Below are 22592 nucleotides of genomic sequence, written 5' to 3'. Positions count from 1 at the left end.
AATCTGAATCAAATGTCCTGAAGCTTACACATTACTGTGAATTAGTTCAGCCTGTAAGTCAGAAAAGAGGGTGGATGTGTCCAGAGACGGATAACACATGGGGACCTCTCCCTGTCGAGGAGTCGTGACAGCAAAATCACTTCCTGGGGAAGGAGGAGCAAAAAGGAAGTTAAGAGGCCACTCTGACCAGGAAGTGACTCGCCCTAAACTAGCCTCAATCATATCTAAAAATGGGGGAGGGGGGATGAGGTGAGCCCTAACAGCTAAAGGCGGTAAAATAACTGCTTCTTGATACGTCGCGACATCACCATCGCCTCCTCTCTTAATTACAGTGAAGAGTCCATAGTCAAGATTTAATAAGGCAAGTCTCCTCTTTCAGGAAAGCCACTGGGCTGTGCCTCAGGCCCCGAAGGAAAAGAGAGTTGAAGAATGGGGAACAGGGGCCACCGTGAGCCCGAGAAAAGCCCCTCAAAAGGAAAGCGTCCCAACTGCGGAGAGCGTCTGCCAGCACAGGCTAAGAAGCTTCTTTCTCCTGGGGGACACTTCCAGGGTTCCCACTGCAGCAGGGTCGGGCCCCTGTTCCCTTTGGCGGAAGGAGATGAGAGAGAGAGGCGGACCCCTTACCTTCTCCTCATCCGACACCCGATCCTCGAAGTCGGCCATCTTGGGCAGCTCTGGCCCAGCCCGGCCCCGGCGCGAGGCAGGCCGGGAAGGAAGCCGAGTGATGGAATCACCGCGGGGGCCGTCGGAAGGACCCGCCCGGAAACGCCGACCGAGAAGGCGCCATGTCAGTTACGGGCGGGAGTAGGGGGGGATGGCTCTGAGCGCCAGCGCCCCAGGGAGTGCGCTTTGTCTTAAACGACTTTTAAGTCCGTTAGCTTTCGCCCTGAGTTTCATTCATTCCCCCATTCAGCTATGGGACGCGGGAGTGTTTCGACTGTTCTTGGCGCCCGAGCTCCATCCGACTAAACAGCGATTGCTACTCCTATAGGTTTTCCCAGTACCAGTGATTTCCATGGCAGCCGAGTCCAAAAGGCTAAGAGCTGCAGTGCCCCTGCTCGGTCAGTAGCTTTTCCAACCACAGGAAGCGGGGTGGGGTTAAAGGTGACCCTCACTTGTATGGAAGCAAAACCACTTCACTCCGGGGGCACATCTCAGTCCAGTTCCTCCAGAATAGGTGCCGCTGTCTGCCCCTTCCAGCCCTTTCGAAGGAATAGGAAGCCCCAGTCCTGGGGCGCTCCACCTTACAAATATCGGTCTCCGTTCCCTGTGGGACTCAGCCTTCACAGAGGCCGACTTCGGGTCCGCCACAATCCCAGGATTCCCGACTCCCGGTTTCCTGCCCTTCTCCCCCTCCCAGTTCCCGGCGCCTGAGGGAGCGGCAAGATGGCGGACGGTGACGGCTTGAGTGAAGCAGCGACTGCTGCGGCTTCTCCAGCACCTGCCTCTGGCCTGAGCCCGCCACTGGGCTGGAGGGAACGGCTGCGGGCCGGGCTGGCGGGGACTGGGGCCTCGCTGTGGTTCGTGGCGGGGCTGGGGCTGCTTTACGCTCTGAGGGTCCCGCTGAGGCTGTGTGAGAATTTGGCAGCGGGTGAGAGGCCCAGACCTCCCCGGGGACGGGTGGGGAGCCAGGAGAGGTGCCGGGGCAAGGGCCAAAGAGCGGAGACTCAGTAGTCACTGGAGGGTCTGAGAGAATGAGTCGGTGGTGCGCGACCAAGTGGGGTCCCCCTTCCCCCTCGCCCCCCTTGGGCCGCAACTCCGCAGCTGACTGTCAAACCCGAGCTGCAGCTACGGGCTCCTCCCTAGAGCTCTTAAGATCCGCCCTCTCTGCCCGGTCCTCGTTTACCCAAGGAAAAGCCACCCGATAAGCTGTAAGCTTCAGGTGGTAGGACTGACGAGAGCATTTTCAGACTTGGATAAAGAATTTATATACACCCCCACCGTTGGTAGGATCCCTTGAAAAATCATTCCTTTGAGACCCCGCGGCTCAGCTCAATACCCACACCCGAGACGACAAAGACGAGCGCTTGCGTATTCCTAGATCTAAAAGAAAAAATGCCATGTTCTCAGCCAACCATACTCATGTTTTAAAATAGTTCTATCAAGACACACTTTTTCTCATATTTTTGTCTTTGTTTATTACCTTGAGTAATAAAAAAGTACAGGAAGTAGAGAGCAATAAACAGCAGTGGGTTCTTTCCTTGGTTCTTTGAACATTTGAAGAGAGTTTGCTCTGTAGTCTGGGCCGAAATGCAAAGACATGTGAGAGGTGATGATGCCCGTGGGTTCTGCAAACACTACCCTTTAGCTGTATCCAGGACAAAGTGGATGGAAGCCAGGGCCTTTTACCATGTCATTATAATATTTCAGGCTCTGAACAGCAACCTCAAAATAAGATGGAAGTATTTCTGTTATGTGATGACTGTGACAGTATTGTGGTTTATTTTTCTGCACCAAGAAAAGGCAAATGTCTCCTTTTCTATTCCATGAGATAACCTGAAAGACCGTGATGTAGTATTCCAAAATATTTTGTGCTTTTTAGAACATAGTAATATGTAAATTCAGATATAACTCACACACTAAACAAGCTAAATAAACTGGCCTTCTAGACTGAGTTAATTTGGTGTCTAACGGTATGAAGTGCTTACTAGTGGTTTTTATACTCAGTGAAATGAAATTCATTGAGTTTATCATTTTTCTCCGTGTTAAGTAGATTCACCTTTTAGATGAGAGTAGTTGACTATAATACATTTTAATTTCTTTCTAAAACCCCAAATATTTATGAAAATTATTTGAAGTGAACAATCTGGTCCAGGGTTTTGGCCAGTCAGGTGCACTGGAGAGGGGTGGTCTCTGTTGCTGTTCTCTTTGGGCTATTTTCCCTCTCTAGCTGACTACCAAATACATTGTTTCCTTCTCTCTAATTTGAACCTCTGGTTTGTGTCTCACCAAAATAATTAGGGAGCTTTGTTAACTCTTTGTAACAGAATGTTTGGCTTATCCTTATAGATTTACAAAAGTTCTTATCTAAATTAGGATTTATAAATTATTAGTTTTATTCTCAAGGCAAACTAAATTATCTCATTTTGACTTGCTTATTTAACAAATCAGCATTCTAAAATCTTACCCTTACATGTGCAAAGGCATTTTTAAGATATGATACAATGGGACTTTAAAGTAGTTTTTAAAAAATTACAACTTAAATGAATCTAGTAATAGATGTTAATGCACTTATGTTCTACTTTTATTAAACACACCTGTGTATTTGTAACTTGAGTATTTTGAATTTGCATTTTTAAACTTTGATTTTTTTTTTTTCTTCTTGGCAGTGACACTATTTTTAAATTCATTGACACCCAAATTCTATGTGGCACTTACAGGGACATCTTCTTTGATATCAGGACTAATATTTGTAAGTAGTTTCCATTACTTTCATGCTTTGGTATTTATCTAAAGATCAACTCTCTTTACATAGTTGCAATAATTATAGATACTTGTAGATGATGTGTTCAACATTTGAAAAAACACTGCCTCTCCCTCCACTTTTAGAAATTGACAGTATTCATTTGTGTATAAATTATTGTAGGAGATTGGGAGGTAGGTTGCGACTAAATGCCTGCAGGGCTCAACATGGTAACAAAAATAAGCGACTTGGGCAGAGTACAAGAACTGAATTCTTTATTTACTTTGAGGACTGAGTAAACTGGACAATGCATTGTGCTCCTTCTAGAAAGGGCTAAAGATTATTGTTGCCAGGTAGATTTACAGACTATTATTACCAGATCTTGCAATTTTCCAAACGATTTCAAGAGAACCTGGGTACACAAGTTTTTATATAAAATCTTGCAATAGTTTAATGTGGCAACATTGGGCAGACTAAAAATTTATCTGTGTCTTGATTAAAGCCTATACAGGCTGCCCGTTATCTTCTCTGGAGTGTTTAAGAGCGGGGATTTGGAGTCAGGCTAACCATCACTTTAGTGGTATGACTTAGAGCAAGTTAATTTTCTGTGCCCCAATTTCCTCCTGTATAAACTGGGGGTAATAATAGTATCTACCTCACAGGATTATGAGAACTAAGTAAGATAATGTGTGCAAAACTTGTAACAACCTGGTAGCTAACTCAGAGGAACACTTAATGAATTTTGGCTATTTTTCTGAGAGGTCCCACAATAAAGAAACCTGTTTAACTTTAATTCAGCTTTTTCTTGTCTTATTTGACCAAGCTAACATTTTTAATTCAAAAAAAATTTTTTTTAAATTTTATAATCTTTATTATCATCCCTAGCAACTAGTGTTTCCTAGTGTAAGCTTCAGAAAAATACTACAGATAAAAATCTTAGGAAGTATTATGGCATACACGGCCAATGAATTTTTCTGTATTTTTTTTTCTTATCTCTAGGTGGTGCTCTCCAGCTATAGTAGAAATAATGACATTTGTATTGGAGTGTTTAGGCTTTGTCTTTTTTTTTATAATGACTAATACTTGACCATTTTGTTTAAGTGAAATGCCAGACAAGAAAGGGATTTTTCTCCTGACTTAAAAATATTATTGAGGAATTCAGGATGAAACTGTGGGTTAATAGAAGCCTCAATATTTATCGATTCATAAAACCCACTCCAAATTAAGCATATTTTAGCATACTTAGTCAATAGAATATAAAAGTCTAAATAAAGAAAATAAACTATCTTTGAACAATGATGTAGTAGAAAATGCCTTGGTCTTAGTACTAGAAGATGTTGTTTTGAGTCTTGACTCTGCCACTTACTAGCAGATAACTTTGGGCAAGTCACATAAATTCTCTGAGTCTTAATCTCCTTATATATAAGGGGAGAAAACTTATATATTATACATCTTATCTTTTTAAACCGAATTTTTTAAATTAGGCAATAGAAAACATTTTAAAGGTTAAACTGTGTCATTACTCTTGTAATATTAATGAGTTTTCATCAGCAAAGGTTATGTTTATAATTTCTTTTACCACCTGGAATTGTTAAACTTGTACACACACACACTTAATTATACATATATACTAAAGTATGATTGGAAGGCAGTCTGTATATTGGCTAGAAACTCTGAAATCAGGCAGACCTGAGTAAGAACCCCAGTTCTACCAAGTCCTGGTGGTGTGAACCAGAGCTAGTTATTTAAACCTAGACTATGTGTCATCTCTAAAATCAGTCGTGAGGATTAAATGATATCATGCATGTAAAAAACTTAGCACAATGCTTAATAAATATTGGTAATTATTATCATTGCTCATTTAATTTGTATTAAAAAGTTGACTCTGAACTTGAAAAAGACTCATAACATATTAATAAACAACTACCTATTCTTCATATAGTGAAGGACAGTTTGTAATTGTTGCCTTTGTGATTACTGTCCCTGACTATGATCCAATATAAATCTTGTCTTTTCTGTCACGTGAATAATTTCTGCTTGTGTGATTTCTTCTGGTTGTTTTAAAGAAGTTTCATTCTACTTCTTAGTAAAACATGGTAGAACCAAACTAGGGCCATATTTGGTGGTGGTGAACTGCCTGCTAACTCAATAAAAGTGAGCAGAAAGAGAAGCTGTTCTAGATTGAGCATAAAACATTAGTGGCCTGATAGAATAAAGTCTGCACCTTGATTTCCTAGCAATGTCCTGAAAATGCTCTAGTCAATAGAGTAATTGGGCTGCAATGTAGTGCAAAATGACCACATATTTTTGGCACCATTGTAACATATTTGTTCTATTGTTTCCTGAAGCAAAGAATAACATTTCTAAAGGTTTGAAAACAGATTGTGTGTGTGTGTGTGTGTGTGTGTGTGTGTGTGTGTGTGAGCGCGAGAGAGAGAGAGATGGCCTTTAGGTAGTTGTGATTGTGTTTGTTTATTCTTTAAATAAAATAATATATTTGTCCATTAATTTGGCAGGAAGATAATCTGTCAGTTGATTTTTTTAAGGGAAATGCTCTATAAATAAGAAGAGGAAGATATTAAAGTTATTGTACAATCAAAACATAGAAAACTAGTTACTAGTTATTCAAACAGGTTTAAATTATAAAGTCCTTTCATCTCTGAGGCACTCTTCTAGGTGTTGGGGATGCTATGGTAAGCAGACATACACAGATTCTGTCCTCATGGAATTTGGTCTAGAAGGCGATAATGGACATTGATTAATTCATTTGACAGTTTTTATTGAATACCTACTAGGTGCCACACACTGTTTCTAAGCACTGGGCTTATAGCAGTAAAAACAAAAAAGTCCCTGTCCTCATGGAGCTTACATTATATTAGAGCAATATGTAATAAAAGATAAGTAAAACAAATAGTATGTTCTTACTATTAGTGATAAGTGCTAAAGGAAAAAAATGAAGCAGAAAAAGTCATATGAAATATCAGAGGAGAAGGTTGAAATTTTAGACAGGGAAGCAAGTGAAGGCCTCTTTGAAATAGTGATTCTTTAGTAAAGATCTCAAGGAAATGAGGAAACTAGCTGTGCTGTTTGTTACTTATTCCTGTAGGGGTAATATGCTTGGGAGCTTGAAGAATAGCAACAAAATCAGTTGTTTAATTAGTACAAGTGAAAAGATTATTCTGAAAGAAAAACCCAGGATCCAATGGGAGTACATATCATAGCTTTCTGTTCCATGGTTCAGAAAAAGTTCCCCGAGGATGTGTCATTTAAGCTGCAACCCAAAGGAGCCAGGCGGAGGGAGTCGAGAAGGTTGGAGTGTCTAAAGTATGAAACATTCTGCTAGTTCACAGAGCTGCTTTTGATTCCTCTTTTTGAAACAGTGATAAACTATAGAAGCAGAAAGAAATGAATATCTTGATTTTTTAAAAATATTTTTTTCAATTACAGTTGGCATATAATATTATATTAGTTTCAGGTGGACACTATGTTGATTAGACATGTATATAACTTACAAAATGATCACTCCAATAAATCTAGGACCCATCTAACACTATACTTAGTTGTCATAGTATTAGTGACTACATTCCTAATATCCTGATTTTTAAGTGGTTCAACCTGACTCTTAACCTATGTTAACAATACTTGCAAACACTGGAATAATACTTTATTGCTCAAAAGGCACTTATAATTCTTGTTAACCACATTTAATAGGACATTGAGGCTCTGAGAGGTTAGAGGTTAAGTGACTTGCCCAAAGCTAATATGTAGCTGAATTGGGAATCAAATGTGAGCATTCTAATCCTAGTCTAGTGCTTAATCCACCATGCTAGTTTTTTCAGACTTGTTTTTTTTCTTTATGCTATGGATGGAATAAAATGACAATGTAATATAACAGGGTTAGATTATTTATAAACATTTTATTTTTTAATGCTTTATTTACAGATGTATTTCTTCTAGTTTTGCCTAAGCTTGTCTAAATTTCATTACAAAACCATGAAAAAGCTATTTCACTTTTGCTTGGCATGTGTTATTGCAGAATCTTGTGTTTAGCTTATTTTTTGGAAGGAGAGCTCGTTTAAAATGCTGAATTAAACAGGGACATCTTGAAATAATATTTTAATTTGAGCTCATATATCTGCTCATCAGTTCTCTTTTAAGTGTAGGATGTTTTCTGTTTGTCACAGATATTTGAATGGTGGTACTTCCATAAACATGGCACATCTTTTATTGAACAAGTGTCTGTAAGCCATTTGCGACCATTGATGGGAGGAACAGAAAGCAGCATTTCAGAGCCAGGTTCTCCTTCCAGCAACAGAGAAAGTGAAACCAGCAGACAGAATTTGTCAGGTGACTACTTATCTAATGTGTTTTCAGAGCTGTTTAGTTAAGATTGTATTTGGCTGTGGGAGATAGAAAACTCACAACAGAGAAGTTTAGCTTTCATGTAAATATAGGTAATCCATGCCAAAAGGAAGAAGAAAGATCATCAGAAACCCAGACTACTATGTTGTTAGTCTGCTGTCTCCAAATACAGTTTTTCCTTGTGGTCCAAGACAGTTGCTCTGGCTTCAGCTATCATATCCTCATTCCAATCAGCAGCAAGGAGAATAGGCCAGAAGGACACCCTTTCCCCCTACCCCACCCCACAGCAGTCAAAGACACTTCCCAGAAGTGTTACATACTATTTCAGCTTGCTTCCTACTGGTCAGACCTTCATCACATGGCCACAACTAACTGTAAAGGAAGCTGGAAATTGTAATCATTTTTTCAGTCTACATATGCCTAGCTAATAATCAAGGGGTCCTGTTAGATAAAGAAGAGAACAGAGACAATTAGCCATCTCTGCCAAGAGAGCAAAGTTTGGAAAAATGCTTTTTATTCTCAATATGTTTACAAAAACATCAAAATCTCAGTTATTCATTATGGATAGTCCATTGTCATACTTTGACTTTTCTTCTATAGTAATACAAAGTATATTATTAATATGCAATTAGGAAAGCAAAATTTTCAAAGCCAAATAGAAATGACAGTTTTGAATTATTCATTTCATTTGGTATAGGTCATAATCATATAGTAATAATACAAATGAATTAATTCCATAGATTGCCATATGTCTCATTTGTTCAATAAACATAACCACTATAGTTATATAGAGTTTACAGCAGGGGTCCCCAACCTCCTGGCCACAGACCGGTACATGTCTGTGGCCTGTTAGGAACCAGGCCACACAGCAGGAGGTGAACGGCTGGCGAGCTAGTGAAACTTCATCTGTATATGCAGCTGCTCCCCAGCGCTAACATCACCACCTCAGTTCTACCTCAGATCATCAGGCATTAATTAGATTCTCATAGGAGCACTGGTCCCTGGTGCCAAAAATGTTGGGGACTGCTGGTTTACAGGGTTTAGCAGAAAAATACCTGAGTGTAGTTGCTGGCATTTTTTGGATATGGTCAGGGAAGGTCTCTGAGAAAGTACCATTTAAGCCGAGCCCTGAAGCATGAGTGCATTTTGACCAGGAATAGTAGGGATGGGATTGGTAGCCTTCAAGAGTACAGGAAGGAATAATGGTAATTTTCTTTCTCCTTTTCCTTTCTCTCCCCTTTCATAAAATAATTACAGAACTCCTAACAATGAGATATATTAAGATGAATATGACATAGATCTGTTCTGAAGAATTTCAGAGTCCAGTATATAAATAATTATAACAGTGATGTGTTATATAATCTTATTCTCTGTTGTAAGATTGAGCATACCATTGCATAATGAGAGTGAAGATAACCTTAAGAACATTCCAGCTTGGTACAGGATACAGACATATTAATAAGTGGTGGCAAAAAATATAAAAATACTTACGTTGAGTATATAGAAGATACTGTGGTAACAGAAAAGAGAGAGTAGTTAGTTATTCTTAGAATCCTTAGAAAGAGGGCCACAAAATGTTTCACAGAAGAAACACTTGAAGTGACCTGAAAGTGAGTCAGAGTTCTTAGGTTCTGCTTTCTCTCTCTGGGTAACTGTATCTTGTTGTATGTTATCTTCCACAGACATATATGCTGAGTGAACCAATGTAAAATTTTTTACTCCCAAGCTCTCTTTTAAGTTCTAGACGCACATTTCTAACTCTTTGCTGGAAATCTCCACCTGTGATGGACCTAAGCACCCTGAACTCTGTTCAAAATGAAATTTCTTAATTATCTTCTTTCAATAAGCCTCCCTGCTATTGAAATCTGGTAATGGTACCTAATTCCCATACCAGAAACTTTTATGATTTGTTTCAGATTGTATCTCTTTTACTTCCCCTTCCTTCTCCAAACAACTGACCCCCATCATATTCTATTGATTCTTCTTGAAAATTATTTTGACTCTATCCTACCTTTTTTTATTTCAACATTCATTGCGCTATATCTAGGCCCTCAACATCTCTTATATAGACTGTTGCTATAGTATTCTAACTGGTTACTTCTCCTTTTAGTACATTCTTTTCCTTACTTTGTAGAAAAGTGGTTCTCAAAACTTTTTCGATTCATGAATTCCTTACACTCTTAAAAATGAGGACCGTAAAGAGCTTTTGTTTATATGTTTATTATATCCTCAATACTTATTTTATTAGAAATTAAAGAGAACTTTTAAAAAATATTTCTTAATTATTTTAAAATAACAATAAACCCATTGCATGTTAACATAATTTTATGGACTGAACCGTGTCTGTTCTACAAATTCATATGTTAAAGTCCTAACCCCTCATGTAACTATATTTGGAGATAGCACTTTTAGGAGGTAAGTAAGGTTAAATGAGGTTCTTAGGGTGGGGTCCTAATCTGATATGACTGATAGCTTTATAAGAAAAAGAAAATAGAGATCAATTTCTCTCTCCACCACTTGAGGAGACATGTAAAGACACAGGGAGAAGGCAGCCATCTTCAAGATAAAGAGCTCTCACCAGAACCTGACCATGTTGGCACCCTAATTTCAGACTTTCCAGATCTCAGAGCTGTAAGAAAATAAATTTCTATTGTTTAAGCTACCCAGTCTGTGGTATTTTGTTATGGCAGCCTGAGCTATTTTGAAAAATAATTTTAGTCAGAATACTGTCATTGTTTTACATTTGTTTAAATCTCTTCAATGTCTAGCTTAATAGAAGACAGCTTAGTCTCATATCTGCTTCTACATTGTCTTTTGTGATATATTGTTTTGGTTTAAGTATATAAAGAAAATATGGTCGTACACATACTTGGTTGGAAAAGGGAGGAGTATTTTAATAACTTTTTCAGAAAATTGTGGATATTCTTTTTTGATACTATACCAAAACTTTCTAAGAAGTACTTTCTTAAAGTTTAGTTGCAATGTGTAATCTGAAGTATACCAATGAACTTTTCACTCTCTGTTACATTAAAATCCATTGGTATATCTTACATTTTGAATGGGTCTTTTACTTATGCATAATTTTATAACATTGTACATTTGTTATTTAGAACATTTGTTCACTGAGTTATGTATATCTTCTAGATGTTGACACATTTTATTACATGGTTTTAAAAAATCACATTTGTTAATACCACCAATCTCACAGAAGAATATTGGGAAATTGCCAGGCTCACAGTAGCAGATACAGGTTTTTCAAAATTCTAATATTTACCCAAAAGCTCCAATTTTATCATTGGCAGCAAATACTGTTTTTTCTTCCGTGAAGTTGGCAGACCCACTTTGTTCATCTTTGAGAAAATGTCTGCCAGGTATTCATGTAATAACTATAAGTTTTCCTCTTGGTGGCTCTTTCAAATAAAAATGATATTCCATGAATTAAAAAAAAAAAGGCCAGTTCAACTCAAAAAACAATTATTTATACTGGTGACAATCATCATACTTGGTATTGCCTTGTTGATTGGGGTAAGGAGCTAACGAATATGGTGATGCCTTGTACAATTTGGTGTCACTGCCTTGACTCATGCTAAAGTATTAGCAGTTTTACACACCATTGATTTTGCACCATCGGCTCAACTTTGCAGGACTGGAACCAGGGTGAAGCAAGTCAGGTGCCTGGGACACAAAATTTAAGGAAGCTCTCACTCTCAGGGTTGAGGTCAAGTCAACACAGTTAAAAAGGCAAATAATGTCTTAGCATTTATTATGAAAAGATTTGTTACTTTGCAGTTCTATGAATCATACTTTGAGAATTGCTAATCTAAACAAAGATCTGATATTTGTTATTTTTCTGGTGATAAACCTTTGGTAACTTCTGATTGATGAAGGAAAATATCTAAACTCTACGTGGTAGATAAGCTCCTTCATCAATTTCCTCCATCCTATTTTCTAGTCTCGTTTACAGCTTGCCCTCTCGCCACCTGCCCTATGCTCTAGTCTAACTGTGTTGTGTGGTTTTATGATACTTTGCTTCTTTATTGGCAACCTTCTGCTCAACTTTTATAGTGATTCAATATCAGTTCAAATGTCACCTTTCTAAAGCCTTCTCTAATTTCTCCAGAGCAAAATTAGTCACTTCCTGTTTTTCTCTTGGAATAAAACACAGTTTAGGTGGTAGTTTACATAATTCTCATGCTACATTTATTCATTTAAATAAGTTAGTTCCAAATACTGTGCCAGGCTCCAGGAAAATGTAGAAAATTGAACAAAGTTAAGAACTTATATTTAAAAGGGAGAAACTGAAAACCAAACAGATAATCACATTGTAATATATTAAGTGCTATAATTGAATTATGAACCAAATGCTTTGAAGACAGAAATAAGAGAATGACTAGATTTAACAGTATGCCTCATGACAGCAGGGGTGATCCATGTCTTATTTATCTTTGTGCTATCTGTGGTTAAGTACTGTACTTAGCATACAGTGACTATACAATAAATGTTGATGAAATTAAGATTTAACTGGATTTGATTAACTTGTCTCATTTCTTCCCCTTTTGCCTTTGTTTTTTTTTTTTTTAGAATGCAAGGTATGGAGAAACCCTCTAAACCTTTTCAGAGGAGCAGAATATAGGAGGTATTACATTTGCTTTCTGTATGATTATGGCATTGGTTTCAGAGTAAAAGTGTCATGGAAACATTTGTTTTTATAAATATTGCACAGCTCTTCTAGTTGGAGGTACTGATATATAATAAGATAAAATGATTAGTCCAAAGTTTAGTTGGCAGCATCTTGACTTTTATAATCATGAGAAACATTGCTTCAAACCATATGTTCATGATACATAATGAATGTACATTTGGCCCCTGGTTTATGGAAGCCTTTTCAAAGAATTCATGAGATTAAGAAAAAATTACAAATATCAGTGTATTTCTGTGCCTGTGTGCTCAATTTCAAAATTTACTTGAAGATTCACTAGAAAATATAAATCTGAATGTGAATATGACCTTCATTTGTACAACAGTACAGGGTATAGTATTTTTATATTGTGTTTTATATAGCTATTTCCTATCTACTTTACTGTATCCATTTCTCTTCTGGTTTTTATTCTAAATGACAAAACATCTTTTGAAACTTATAATCAAAGATATTTTACTTTTATTTTGAGAAGGGCTATGTTTTACTTGTAGGTAGACTGGGCATGTTTTTTAATCCATTAAATAAGAAACATGCGTTCACTATATATGGGCACTATGTAAAATGATGAGGGATGCAAAATGAGTAAGCAATAATCCGTGTGTTTAAGGACTTGATTGTGTAGGGCAGTCAATTACAGGAAGTGAAAGCTAGGCTTCTATGAGAGATGACATTAGCTTGTATTAAGGGATACATGGAACAAGTCCTTGAACTTCTCACTGTGTTAATTGAAAAGTTTTTAGGTTATTCCATATTATATTATGCAGTGTCCACTTCGTAAAGATCTTAAAAAGAAATTTCTATCTTAGTATTGGGAACACTTATGATTCTTTTTGAATGATTAGTTTTGTCTTAATGTAAAAGTCTAAATTGTACTGATAATGGTTGATAATCAAAGCTTAGAGTCATATTGTAGCCAACCCTTACCAAATGTATAGAACTCTGGTATGCATTTCATATGTTAGCTTCATCCAGATTCTATTTTATGGCCCAATTCTTGTTTTTACTTTACTGAATCTTTTAAATTTACTTTTAGTTTAGGTTTTTGATATCGTATATTCTATTTTTTAATTGTTTTAAATCATTTTGAGAATAATGTAGATTGTTAATAAATAAGTTTTTATGGTTTCTGAATGTGTAGCAAAACTGCCAAGTGAACAAGAATTTGCTTTTTCTTTTTTCTTCATCATAATTTCTCACGAACTAACTAAAAACTTTAAATAGCAAGGCAACTCATACTGTTAAATAATCTAAAGTCTTTAATTACATATATAAATAACATTTATAATATGTTTTTAAAGTTTTTTTTTTCAGATTATAAAATGTATGCATGTTCATGGTAGAAAATGAGAAAATAAAAAGATGTATGAAAAAGAAAGTAAAAATCACTTTTTCCTATCACTAATAACTGCTATTAGTATTTGCATTCAGTCTCTCTCTTATATGTGTATATAGAAACAAAACTTGAACATCAAAAATGTGTATGTAGTTTTACCTTCCTTTTTTCTAACACAATGTGTGAATTTCCCACAGAATTTCTTCAACCATGAATTTCTTTAAAAACATAATTTTCAATAGTTGTACTATATTCTGTTACATAGAGGTACCACTTTACTAACTGGTCCCCTGTCTGGGTTACACATTATATTTCACTGTTAGCATTTCCACTAGAGGGATATCTTTATATATAAATATTTAGCCACATCTATGATTATTTCCTTAGGGTTGATTTGTAGCACTGGGATTGCTGAATCAAAGAGTGTGAACAGTGTTTTTTCTTTTTTAAATCTTTTCTTCTTTTTGATTATGGAAAATTTCAAAAACAAGTAAAAATGTAGAGAGGATGGTATAATGGAATTACATATACTATCTCTTAGCTAAGTGTGACTATTTTAAGACTCTTGATAGATATTACCTCTCTCTCCTAATTGATCTACCTAATTGATCTACCTAATTGATTTTTGGAAACAGAAATGTAAATGCCAATTTACATTTATACCAGCAGTATAGTCCCCATCCCACCTCACCCTTGACAACATATATTTATTCACCAATTTGATAGGTGAAAAGTAAAAATTAGTTATTTTAATTTGCTATTTGTTAATTACTAATAAGATAGGACAATTTAAAAATGTATTTATTAAGGGTCAAATATGTGGTGACAGAAAGAAATCTAACAATTGGCTGTGAACACACAATGCGATACATATGGCTTACTGTTGAAAAAAATGTATTTATTAGCTGGCTTGTTAATTTGCTGTTATTATTGTGAGTCTCAGGGAGATATGAAAGTTAAAATTTTTAATTTAGTAAAATCTGAAAAAGTTTCTCTTTGCTTTTATGCTTTGAAAGCCCTTTGCTATCTTGACATCTAGTAAAAACCCGCTTGTGTTTTCTTCTAGTTTCTTTGTAGGTTTACTTTTCTTAACTTAATTCTAACCCACTGAGAATTTATTGAGGTATATTTAATAAGGTATATATCTAAGTCAAATTGTTTTATCCCTTCAAATCCATGAAGCACTGCTAGTAAAAACCCGCTTGTGTTTTCTTCTAGTTCTTTTGTAGGTTTACTTTTCTTAACTTAATTCTAACCCACTGAGAATTTATTGAGGTATATATTTAATAAGGTATATATCTAAGTCAAATTGTTTTATCCCTTCAAATCCAATTTTGAAGCACTGTTTGTTGAATATTCTAGTATTTTCCCTTTTAGTTTTTGATGTTTTATTATACTCTAAGTAGTGTGTATAGGTTATCTCTTATTTTACTGATTACAATAAGCTTTTAAAACATCCTGAATAGAATTTGTTGCAGAATATTTTAAAGTGTCCGTTGTAGCAGACAGATGCTTTCTCATATTCAATTTACGTATTTTCTTGTGTTTTGGTAAAGATACACTTGGGTGACTGGTAAAGAGCCACTTACATACTATGACATGAATTTGTCAGCTCAGGACCATCAGACCTTTTTCACCTGTGACACAGACTTTTTACGTCCTTCAGACACAGGTATGTGTCATATCTGTTCAAGGGGTAAACAGTGGTCATAGAAATTACTTTAATAGTTGTTTAGAATTATTTATTATAATATACAAAGTTATTGGGCCTGGAGTTGTTTGTATTATTGATAAGAAACCCAGATTAAATTGAAACTAATTATGATTGTAAACGAAGCTGTTATACTACTTTTCTTTCTTACAAAGAATTTAAGATATTTTATTAAAATACTAAATTACTTCTTTTATTACTTAAAAAAATCTTTCAGATCAAATACAACAACTGCTTTTGCAGAGAACAGTGTACCCAATTTTGGTCTGGGAATTGACACTTGCAATTAAGAGTAAGACAGAGTATAAACATTGGGGCATGGCATGTAGAGAAAAATGGGATATATTTTATTCCAGTTATAAGTTAGAGATGCATGTATAGTGGTGGAAGATCATAGAAATATCTGTTTAGTTCTCAGCTCTTCTCTATAGAAAGAGTATTTGAATTTTTAAACGTATGGCTTAATGACAGACATCTTTATCAAAACTAGTCTTCTACTTTGAATGCCCTGCCCCTCCTTATGTATCTTTCTACTTTTATTCTTCCTTCTTTTATCCTTGAAGATCCAAATTAAAAGTTACATTCTCTAGGAAGCCGCCTCTGGGATCCTCTGTCAAAGTTAAACACTTGCTTCTTTACAGTTCTATAGTACTTAGTCCAAACCTCAATGAAACAATTTTAGTTAATTTATTTGACCACAAACATTTATTGTATTGCTTTACTGTTTGTCCCCCCTAATAGGGTGTGAAACTTTGGAAAGCAGGTACTATATTTTCATCATTTTGACTCTCTATCATCTAGCACATTGGCTAACTGTATATATTAATATTTATTCTTTGGTGAAAGTATGAATGAATGAGTGGTCTTAGTGTCACAGATGGCGTAAGCAATTTCACTAATAATAGCTAACACTTGTAAAGCACTTATTATTCACCAATCACTGTTCTAAGCAATTTAAATGTTCTAATTTAATCTTCCCAATCACTTTATGAGGTAGGTACTATTTTCAGTATCATTTTAAAAATAAAGAAATGGTGGCAAAGAGGAATCAAGTAACATGCCTAAGTTATCTAATTGTTAAATGATAAAGCTGGGTTTCAAACTCAGTCTGGCTCTTAAGCACTACACCACCACTACCACATTGCCACTGTTACTTACTGCATTGATAGGCAGAAGAAAGTCACCAATAATAAAGGTCTAAAAATAGCCAGTTTTCCAGCATTGAAGCGAGTTCATTGTGATATCTCTCTGCTGGATTAAATATATTAAGGATGGTAGCAGGAAACCCACAGATGTTTGGTATGATTACATTAAATGGCTTCATTGCGAATAGGAGAAAAAGGAATTGCTTTATGTTTATATGCTTAATGTTTATATTAATGGCAAACGTGTAGGTGTTGGAGAAATAACAGCAGTAGAAAGTCAGTATTGTAAGTTAACTTTAAGGACTGAGATGACTCTGGAAATTAAAGCTTCACTTCTTTCTCACAGGCGGAATTGCAGATTTGACAGGCTTTTCAGATAATAGCCGTGGCTATCCACTAAAGCTGTGGTCTTAAAACATTTTTGTTCACATACCTCCTAAAAGAATTTTGAAAAACTGTGTATTCTTTCACACATTTTTAAGTTGATGTCACAAGGTTAAATAATTGCAGAGTGTGATTTTTGACATACAAATATAGACATTTAAAAATAAAACTAGAATACCCTATATTTAAATGTATCTCAAGGAATCTAATGACTTGATACCCACTGTTATACATGAACAAATACTCTTTAACAGTAGTAAATTTTATATAAGTCCTTTTTCTTCCTGAATTAATATTCATTCAATACCTCCATATGATTTCAATGTAATTATTTTAAGCTTGAGTGTCTTTTGCCACATGTATATGCTTTTCCACAATAAATGCTTTTTTGTATAAATTTTTAAAAATTTTGTTTCCCTTTGACTATAAGGTGCTAAATGGCATCATGTACTTTAATTATATTTTTGTCAAATCCTTGGAGCTATGTATTTTGAGCTTTCAACCTTGGAAAATGTCTTCCATATAACCTAATAGGCTGGGTGAGTTCTCACTGTCAATCCTTTCAACCAAATCAGACTTACTTTCTGACAAAGTCTGACTTCATTTTTCAATTCAAATAAACATGTTAACATGCACACTCATGACAACCATCTCTTCTGAATTCAGATTATAAGATAGAAAGATAGATAAGTCTTGGAGCTTTGCCTAGAGCTTATCACTTGGCCAAAATAAGATTTGACTGATTTTGTTATTAACTTACTAATGCCCCCTTTGTCTTACTGTGAGGGGACCTTCTCTCAGGAGCAATGTATTCTTTGGTAGTAAGGGGAGAGGGATGCTGATAAATGGAACTGATAAATATTGTTATCACTCCCTCCCACTCTACAATATACTTGAATTCAGAGCATCTAATGGCCAGAATACCCTAATTCTAATGCTGAGCTTCATTATTACAAGAAATAAGCGACAGGCAGGAATCCCTATTATAGATTCCTCGATTAAAAATGGCTGCCTCCAAACCTGAACTGGGAATTGTTCCTTTGGCACCTGGAGATTTTTATACCCTGGGACAGTGCACCTTGGAAAGGTTCATGATAATTGAGAAGTAAGCTTTCTTTTTGTAAAGTAGGAGAAGGAAATATGTTCTTTGGGGAGCAGGGAAACAGATGTTGGGTAGGAATGGAAAACCAGCTTGATGCATAGACCAGAGGAACATTCTTCAGGTAGATCACTTAAAAGAAAGAATTACATAAAGTTGAGGCTTTAGAAATTGATTTTCTTAAAACCATGCATTCCATTCTGGTCCTTGCAAAGTTTCATATATTTCTGGAGGCACATATAATCCCAGCTAAAGACTGAACTAAAAAACAAACTTTATCTGTGAATGATAATCCAGAAATGGTCTGTTGGTTCCGTATTGATCTTTTCAGACACTCACATTAAGATAACGATTTTTATCTGTAGTTTCATATTCAGAAAAGACAAATGTGTATAGATGTGTGATGTGACAAATTTCTCGGCCAGCTAGTAGTGTTTTTTTGATAATTTATCTTCATGATATTTTCTTGCAACATTTTTAAAAAATCAAGATATTTAATATTAAAAGCTAGATTTACACTATTTGAAAGTTGGAAAATATGGCAAAACTGGACCTGCATTTCCACATGGTAGTGATCAGTTAGACCTGAGCAGTGATTCTCTCCTTTAGATAGTGCATGTGTTTTTAGATCATTTGTTTTCTGCCTTGTCTTTGCAGGCACTTACATTTGTGACCTCTGATCTTGCGTTAAATGCTACTCTCTTTTCTGCTTGTTTAGCATATTAGAATATTATGTAACTTGAAAAATAAATAAATTTGATTGACTTGCTAACTGTTTGTGTTATTTTTTAAGCATATCAAGAGCTCTTAAAGTGGACAGTTGAATACTAAATCCACATTTCACTTTAAATTAGTCCTAAACCTTGTTTTAGAAGGAAATATATATTTTCTTTCTTCTACTAAATTTCTCCCTTCCCCTTTGCCTTAGAACTACATTGGTTATGAGGAATAATCTTGAAAGGCTGGATAGAGCAGTTGAAAACAAAATAAAAAATGCTTAAAGGTGGATTCAATGACCTTACTAGAAATAAAAGAAATGCAAATGCAAATGAGATAGTTGTCATGTACTAATGTGTTGGTAAGGAAGTAGAGAAAGAGTCACTTTCTTATATTGCCTGAAGTAATGTGAATTAATGCAATTTTATTGAGAGGAGTTTGGGAATATATATTCAAAATCTTTTAACCAACCATTCTGCTTCTTGGCCAGGTATACAAAGGTAGATATTGAAAGATGGATATCACAGTATTTCTATTTAGTAAAAAATTAGGTGTAACTTAATTGTCCATCAAAAGAGAATTGGTTAAATAAATTATGATATTTAATATACTAGAATACCAAACCATTAAAAATGTTGGTAAAGATTCAGTGTCAGAATTTGACTTGTGAATATCATGTAACTTATAGAAGAAAGCCCATCATCAAAAAATGGCAAGTCTAATATACTTAATTTTATGTTACATTTTAAAGTTTCAGCAAAATACTATTCTTTACCTGGTTATTATCAGGTGGGTTCTGATGAACATCAATTTGTCAAGTTTAGGAAGTATTAGCTATCAGCTAGCTGATGACATGTTTGATATTAGAAATATATTTTTGTTACACAGTAGAATATATTGTCTCATTTTCTAAGCCAAGACTAATATTTTGTTTCCAAAGGAAAACTCAAAATTTATCCACATTATTTTTTCTGGACAGTTGTAGGTTTGGTTCCAAAAGCAACATTCATAGATTCTCTATTTTTCTTATCAAACTTGAAATAGGCCAGATAGTTTCATGAATATACTTTGTTTAATTTTTAAGAAACTTTACTTAGTGTGAAGTTTTCATTTGGTACTCTAAATGAGAGCAAAACTAATATTGTTATTCCAGAGAGATTCTAATTCAGGCTTTTACTGAATCTTAATAGAGATTGATATTTTCCGTAAATATACTATACTCTAAATTAATCCTCTCCTTTTTATACAAAATACAAATTCAAATATTCTTCCTGGATCGAATCACTGATTAGACAAAGACTTTAAGTGTTTTATATATTTCTAGTAGTTCCAAAGAACCTTTTCAAAGTGATAAATTAGAATATTTCATATTGATTATAATCTGATATCAGTTTTAGTATGCATTTAATTAACTTGATTAAGTGCCTTATATGTTATTATTCAAATAAACCAGAGAAGCAGTATATTTTTATTATATGTGAAGGTTCCTAAATTTAATGTAAATTTCTTGTAAGGTTAATGTGAGCTAGCACCCCAATTTCTTGTTTCTTATGTTTGAGAACATGTTATTTAAGACTTTGTTTACTCTCCTAGCTTGTTCTTCATACGTTTTGCATAAAATTGTTTATGTTTACCATCTCATCAACTTTTTGAAATATTTTTCCTACAGTTATGCAGAAGGCATGGAGGGAAAGAAATCCTCCAGCTCGAATCAAAGCAGCCTACCAAGCTTTAGAATTAAACAATGAGTAAGTTTGAAATATATGGGAAATAAGTTTGTTTTGAAGGAAACCCAGGCAAATGATTTTGTTTCCCTTTGTCTGTTCATAAGATGCTTGGAGTCATTAGCAGCCCCCTTTCTCTTTTTTGCATACTAGAGACAACATTTTCATTGTTCACTGACATCTGTATTTTCCTTCTGAAATTGTAAACTTAGCTATGCTTTTGAATAGAAATTATGCTAGAAATATTTTTTGAAATGGAGAGTGATAATCTGATTGGTAGTAATATTTGACAGTTAAAGAGTACTAAAATACTTATGCCACATGTTTTACTTTTGTTTTTCATTTAAATCATTCATTTAAAGCATTTGTTCAACCCTGAGAACTTTAGTTGTAATAGGATTGGAGATATGAGAAGGATATTAAAAATAAGTAAAATGTAGCTTTAACTCAATTTTTTGTATGTTAACAATATTTATTTTTTTAATAGCTCTTTGTATTTTATATTTTGAAAAGACAAAATGTAAAATCATAAGTTAACTTAATATTTAAATGGGACAGCTCAATCAATATTTATCTAAAACTAAATAAATGCCAAGAATAAAAGTATGACCCCAGCTGGAATTAATCAAGGTATGCTCCCTTAATAATATGAACTTAGCATTGTCCCCTGTTCTTCCTCCCTCTGTCTCACCCCAGATATATTATCCTTATTACTAAGACCTTCCCAAGGTGGAACAAAAATGGCAGTATAGGAAATTCCAAAAGCAGTAAATCAACTTTATTGAAACTCTGGAAATCAATCAAAAGTTTATAGCAATCTGGAGAATGCTTAATCAATTAAAAAAACAGCTGGATTTCTGTAAGAGAATTTTGTGATGTTTTAACTTATATTGGCCTCACTCCCCACTCCTTAGCTCAGTGGCAGCTTTGAAGAAAACAGTCTGCATCCTAAGCATAGATTCCTACTACCAGAGGAGGTGGAATGAACCTTATTCTCAAAGAATTGTGGTTGTTTATTTTGACCTGTCTGGTGGCTTCCTGAAGGACCACCTTAAGCGGCTTGCCTTTATTTACATTAATTCAGAACTCTCCCAGCACTGACACAGCTACACCGTGGGGGTCATTTGTTAAAACATTTAAAGACAAATGCATTAGCCCCTGCTGGCTGGGGCAAGGGATAAGAGTTGGGGTAAACACCAGACGAACCTGAAAGCTTAGGAGGAAAAGCCTGGGGAATGAGATATTTGGGGAATAAAGGTTTTGAAAAGCTCCCACATATTCCTGGGAATCTCAAAAGCTTCACTCATGCCCAAGGTTGAGTACATGCTTAGAAAAGACTTAAGAAGGCCCTATGTACTCTCATGTCTGTCTAAGTTTGAGGTTCTACTCAAACAGATACTGAAGGCTAAGGGAGAATTGTAAACTGCCTCACTGAATGTTGAAGGTGTGCCCCAACACACACAGAACTCATCTGCAAAGACTTGTTTTTTATTTTTTATTTTTTGGTTTCCAGGTGTTTTCAGCAATCTTTTATTAAACCACTGGCAGACCACTAAGCTAGAGGAGCAGAGACTTCACTGGTCACACATGATAGAGAATAAAACTTTCCAAAATTAGGTCAGAAAAGTCATTAAAAAATAACTACAAATTAGCAACAACAAATTCTGGGGAGGAGAAGAAATCTGATTTCTAGAGTTTCTAGAAATTTCTAGTTTTTAAGAGAAAGTTACAAGATAAGTAAAGAAACAGAATATGTCTCATACACAGAAAAGAAAAGAAATGAATAGAAATTGTCCTTGAGAAAGCCCACACTTTGGACTTTCTAGACAAAGTCTTTAAATCAATTATTTTAAATATGCTCAGAGGTAAAAGAAGCCATGTGCAAATAACTAAAGGAAACCAGGAGATGTCTCACCATTAGAAAATATCAATGAAGATATAGAAAAATAATTAAAAGGAACTAAATAGATATTCTAGAGTTGAAAAGTATGGCTGAAATTAAAAAAAAAAAAAAT

The 22592-nt window shown here is 35.2% G+C and overlaps 2 protein-coding genes across 6 annotated transcripts in view; one reads left to right on the top strand and one right to left on the bottom strand.

The window, feature by feature from the left end:
• CAPZA1 (capping actin protein of muscle Z-line subunit alpha 1) overlaps positions 1 to 1054 on the bottom strand; it is a 30617-nt gene extending 29563 nt beyond the window's left edge. Inside the window, exon 1 of the mRNA XM_006919647.3 lies at positions 625 to 1054. Coding sequence (XP_006919709.1) covers positions 625 to 663 — 39 coding nt within the window. The 5' untranslated portion in view covers positions 664 to 1054. The remainder of the gene's footprint in view (positions 1 to 624) is intronic.
• The window catches only part of ST7L (suppression of tumorigenicity 7 like), a 101972-nt gene continuing 80303 nt past the window's right edge, over positions 924 to 22592 (top strand). For 3 of the 5 annotated variants that reach the window (XM_025038458.1, XM_025038459.1, XM_006919645.2), the window contains exons 1-6: positions 1253 to 1591; positions 3330 to 3412; positions 7588 to 7750; positions 12347 to 12401; positions 15354 to 15469; positions 20523 to 20601. In XM_025038458.1, coding sequence (XP_024894226.1) covers positions 1387 to 1591; positions 3330 to 3412; positions 7588 to 7750; positions 12347 to 12401; positions 15354 to 15469; positions 20523 to 20601 — 701 coding nt within the window. In that variant the 5' untranslated portion in view covers positions 1253 to 1386. Of the gene's footprint in view, positions 1062 to 1252; positions 1592 to 3329; positions 3413 to 7587; positions 7751 to 12346; positions 12402 to 15353; positions 15470 to 20522; positions 20602 to 22592 lie in introns of those variants that run through there. The other 2 variants (XM_025038460.1, XM_015595454.2) reach the window with 2 other exon arrangements.

The sequence above is a fragment of the Pteropus alecto genome, unplaced genomic scaffold (genome assembly GCF_000325575.1).
Source record: "Pteropus alecto unplaced genomic scaffold, ASM32557v1 scaffold106, whole genome shotgun sequence".
Taxonomy (NCBI): domain Eukaryota; kingdom Metazoa; phylum Chordata; class Mammalia; order Chiroptera; family Pteropodidae; genus Pteropus; species Pteropus alecto.
This window is presented reverse-complemented; position numbering and strand designations above follow the sequence as displayed.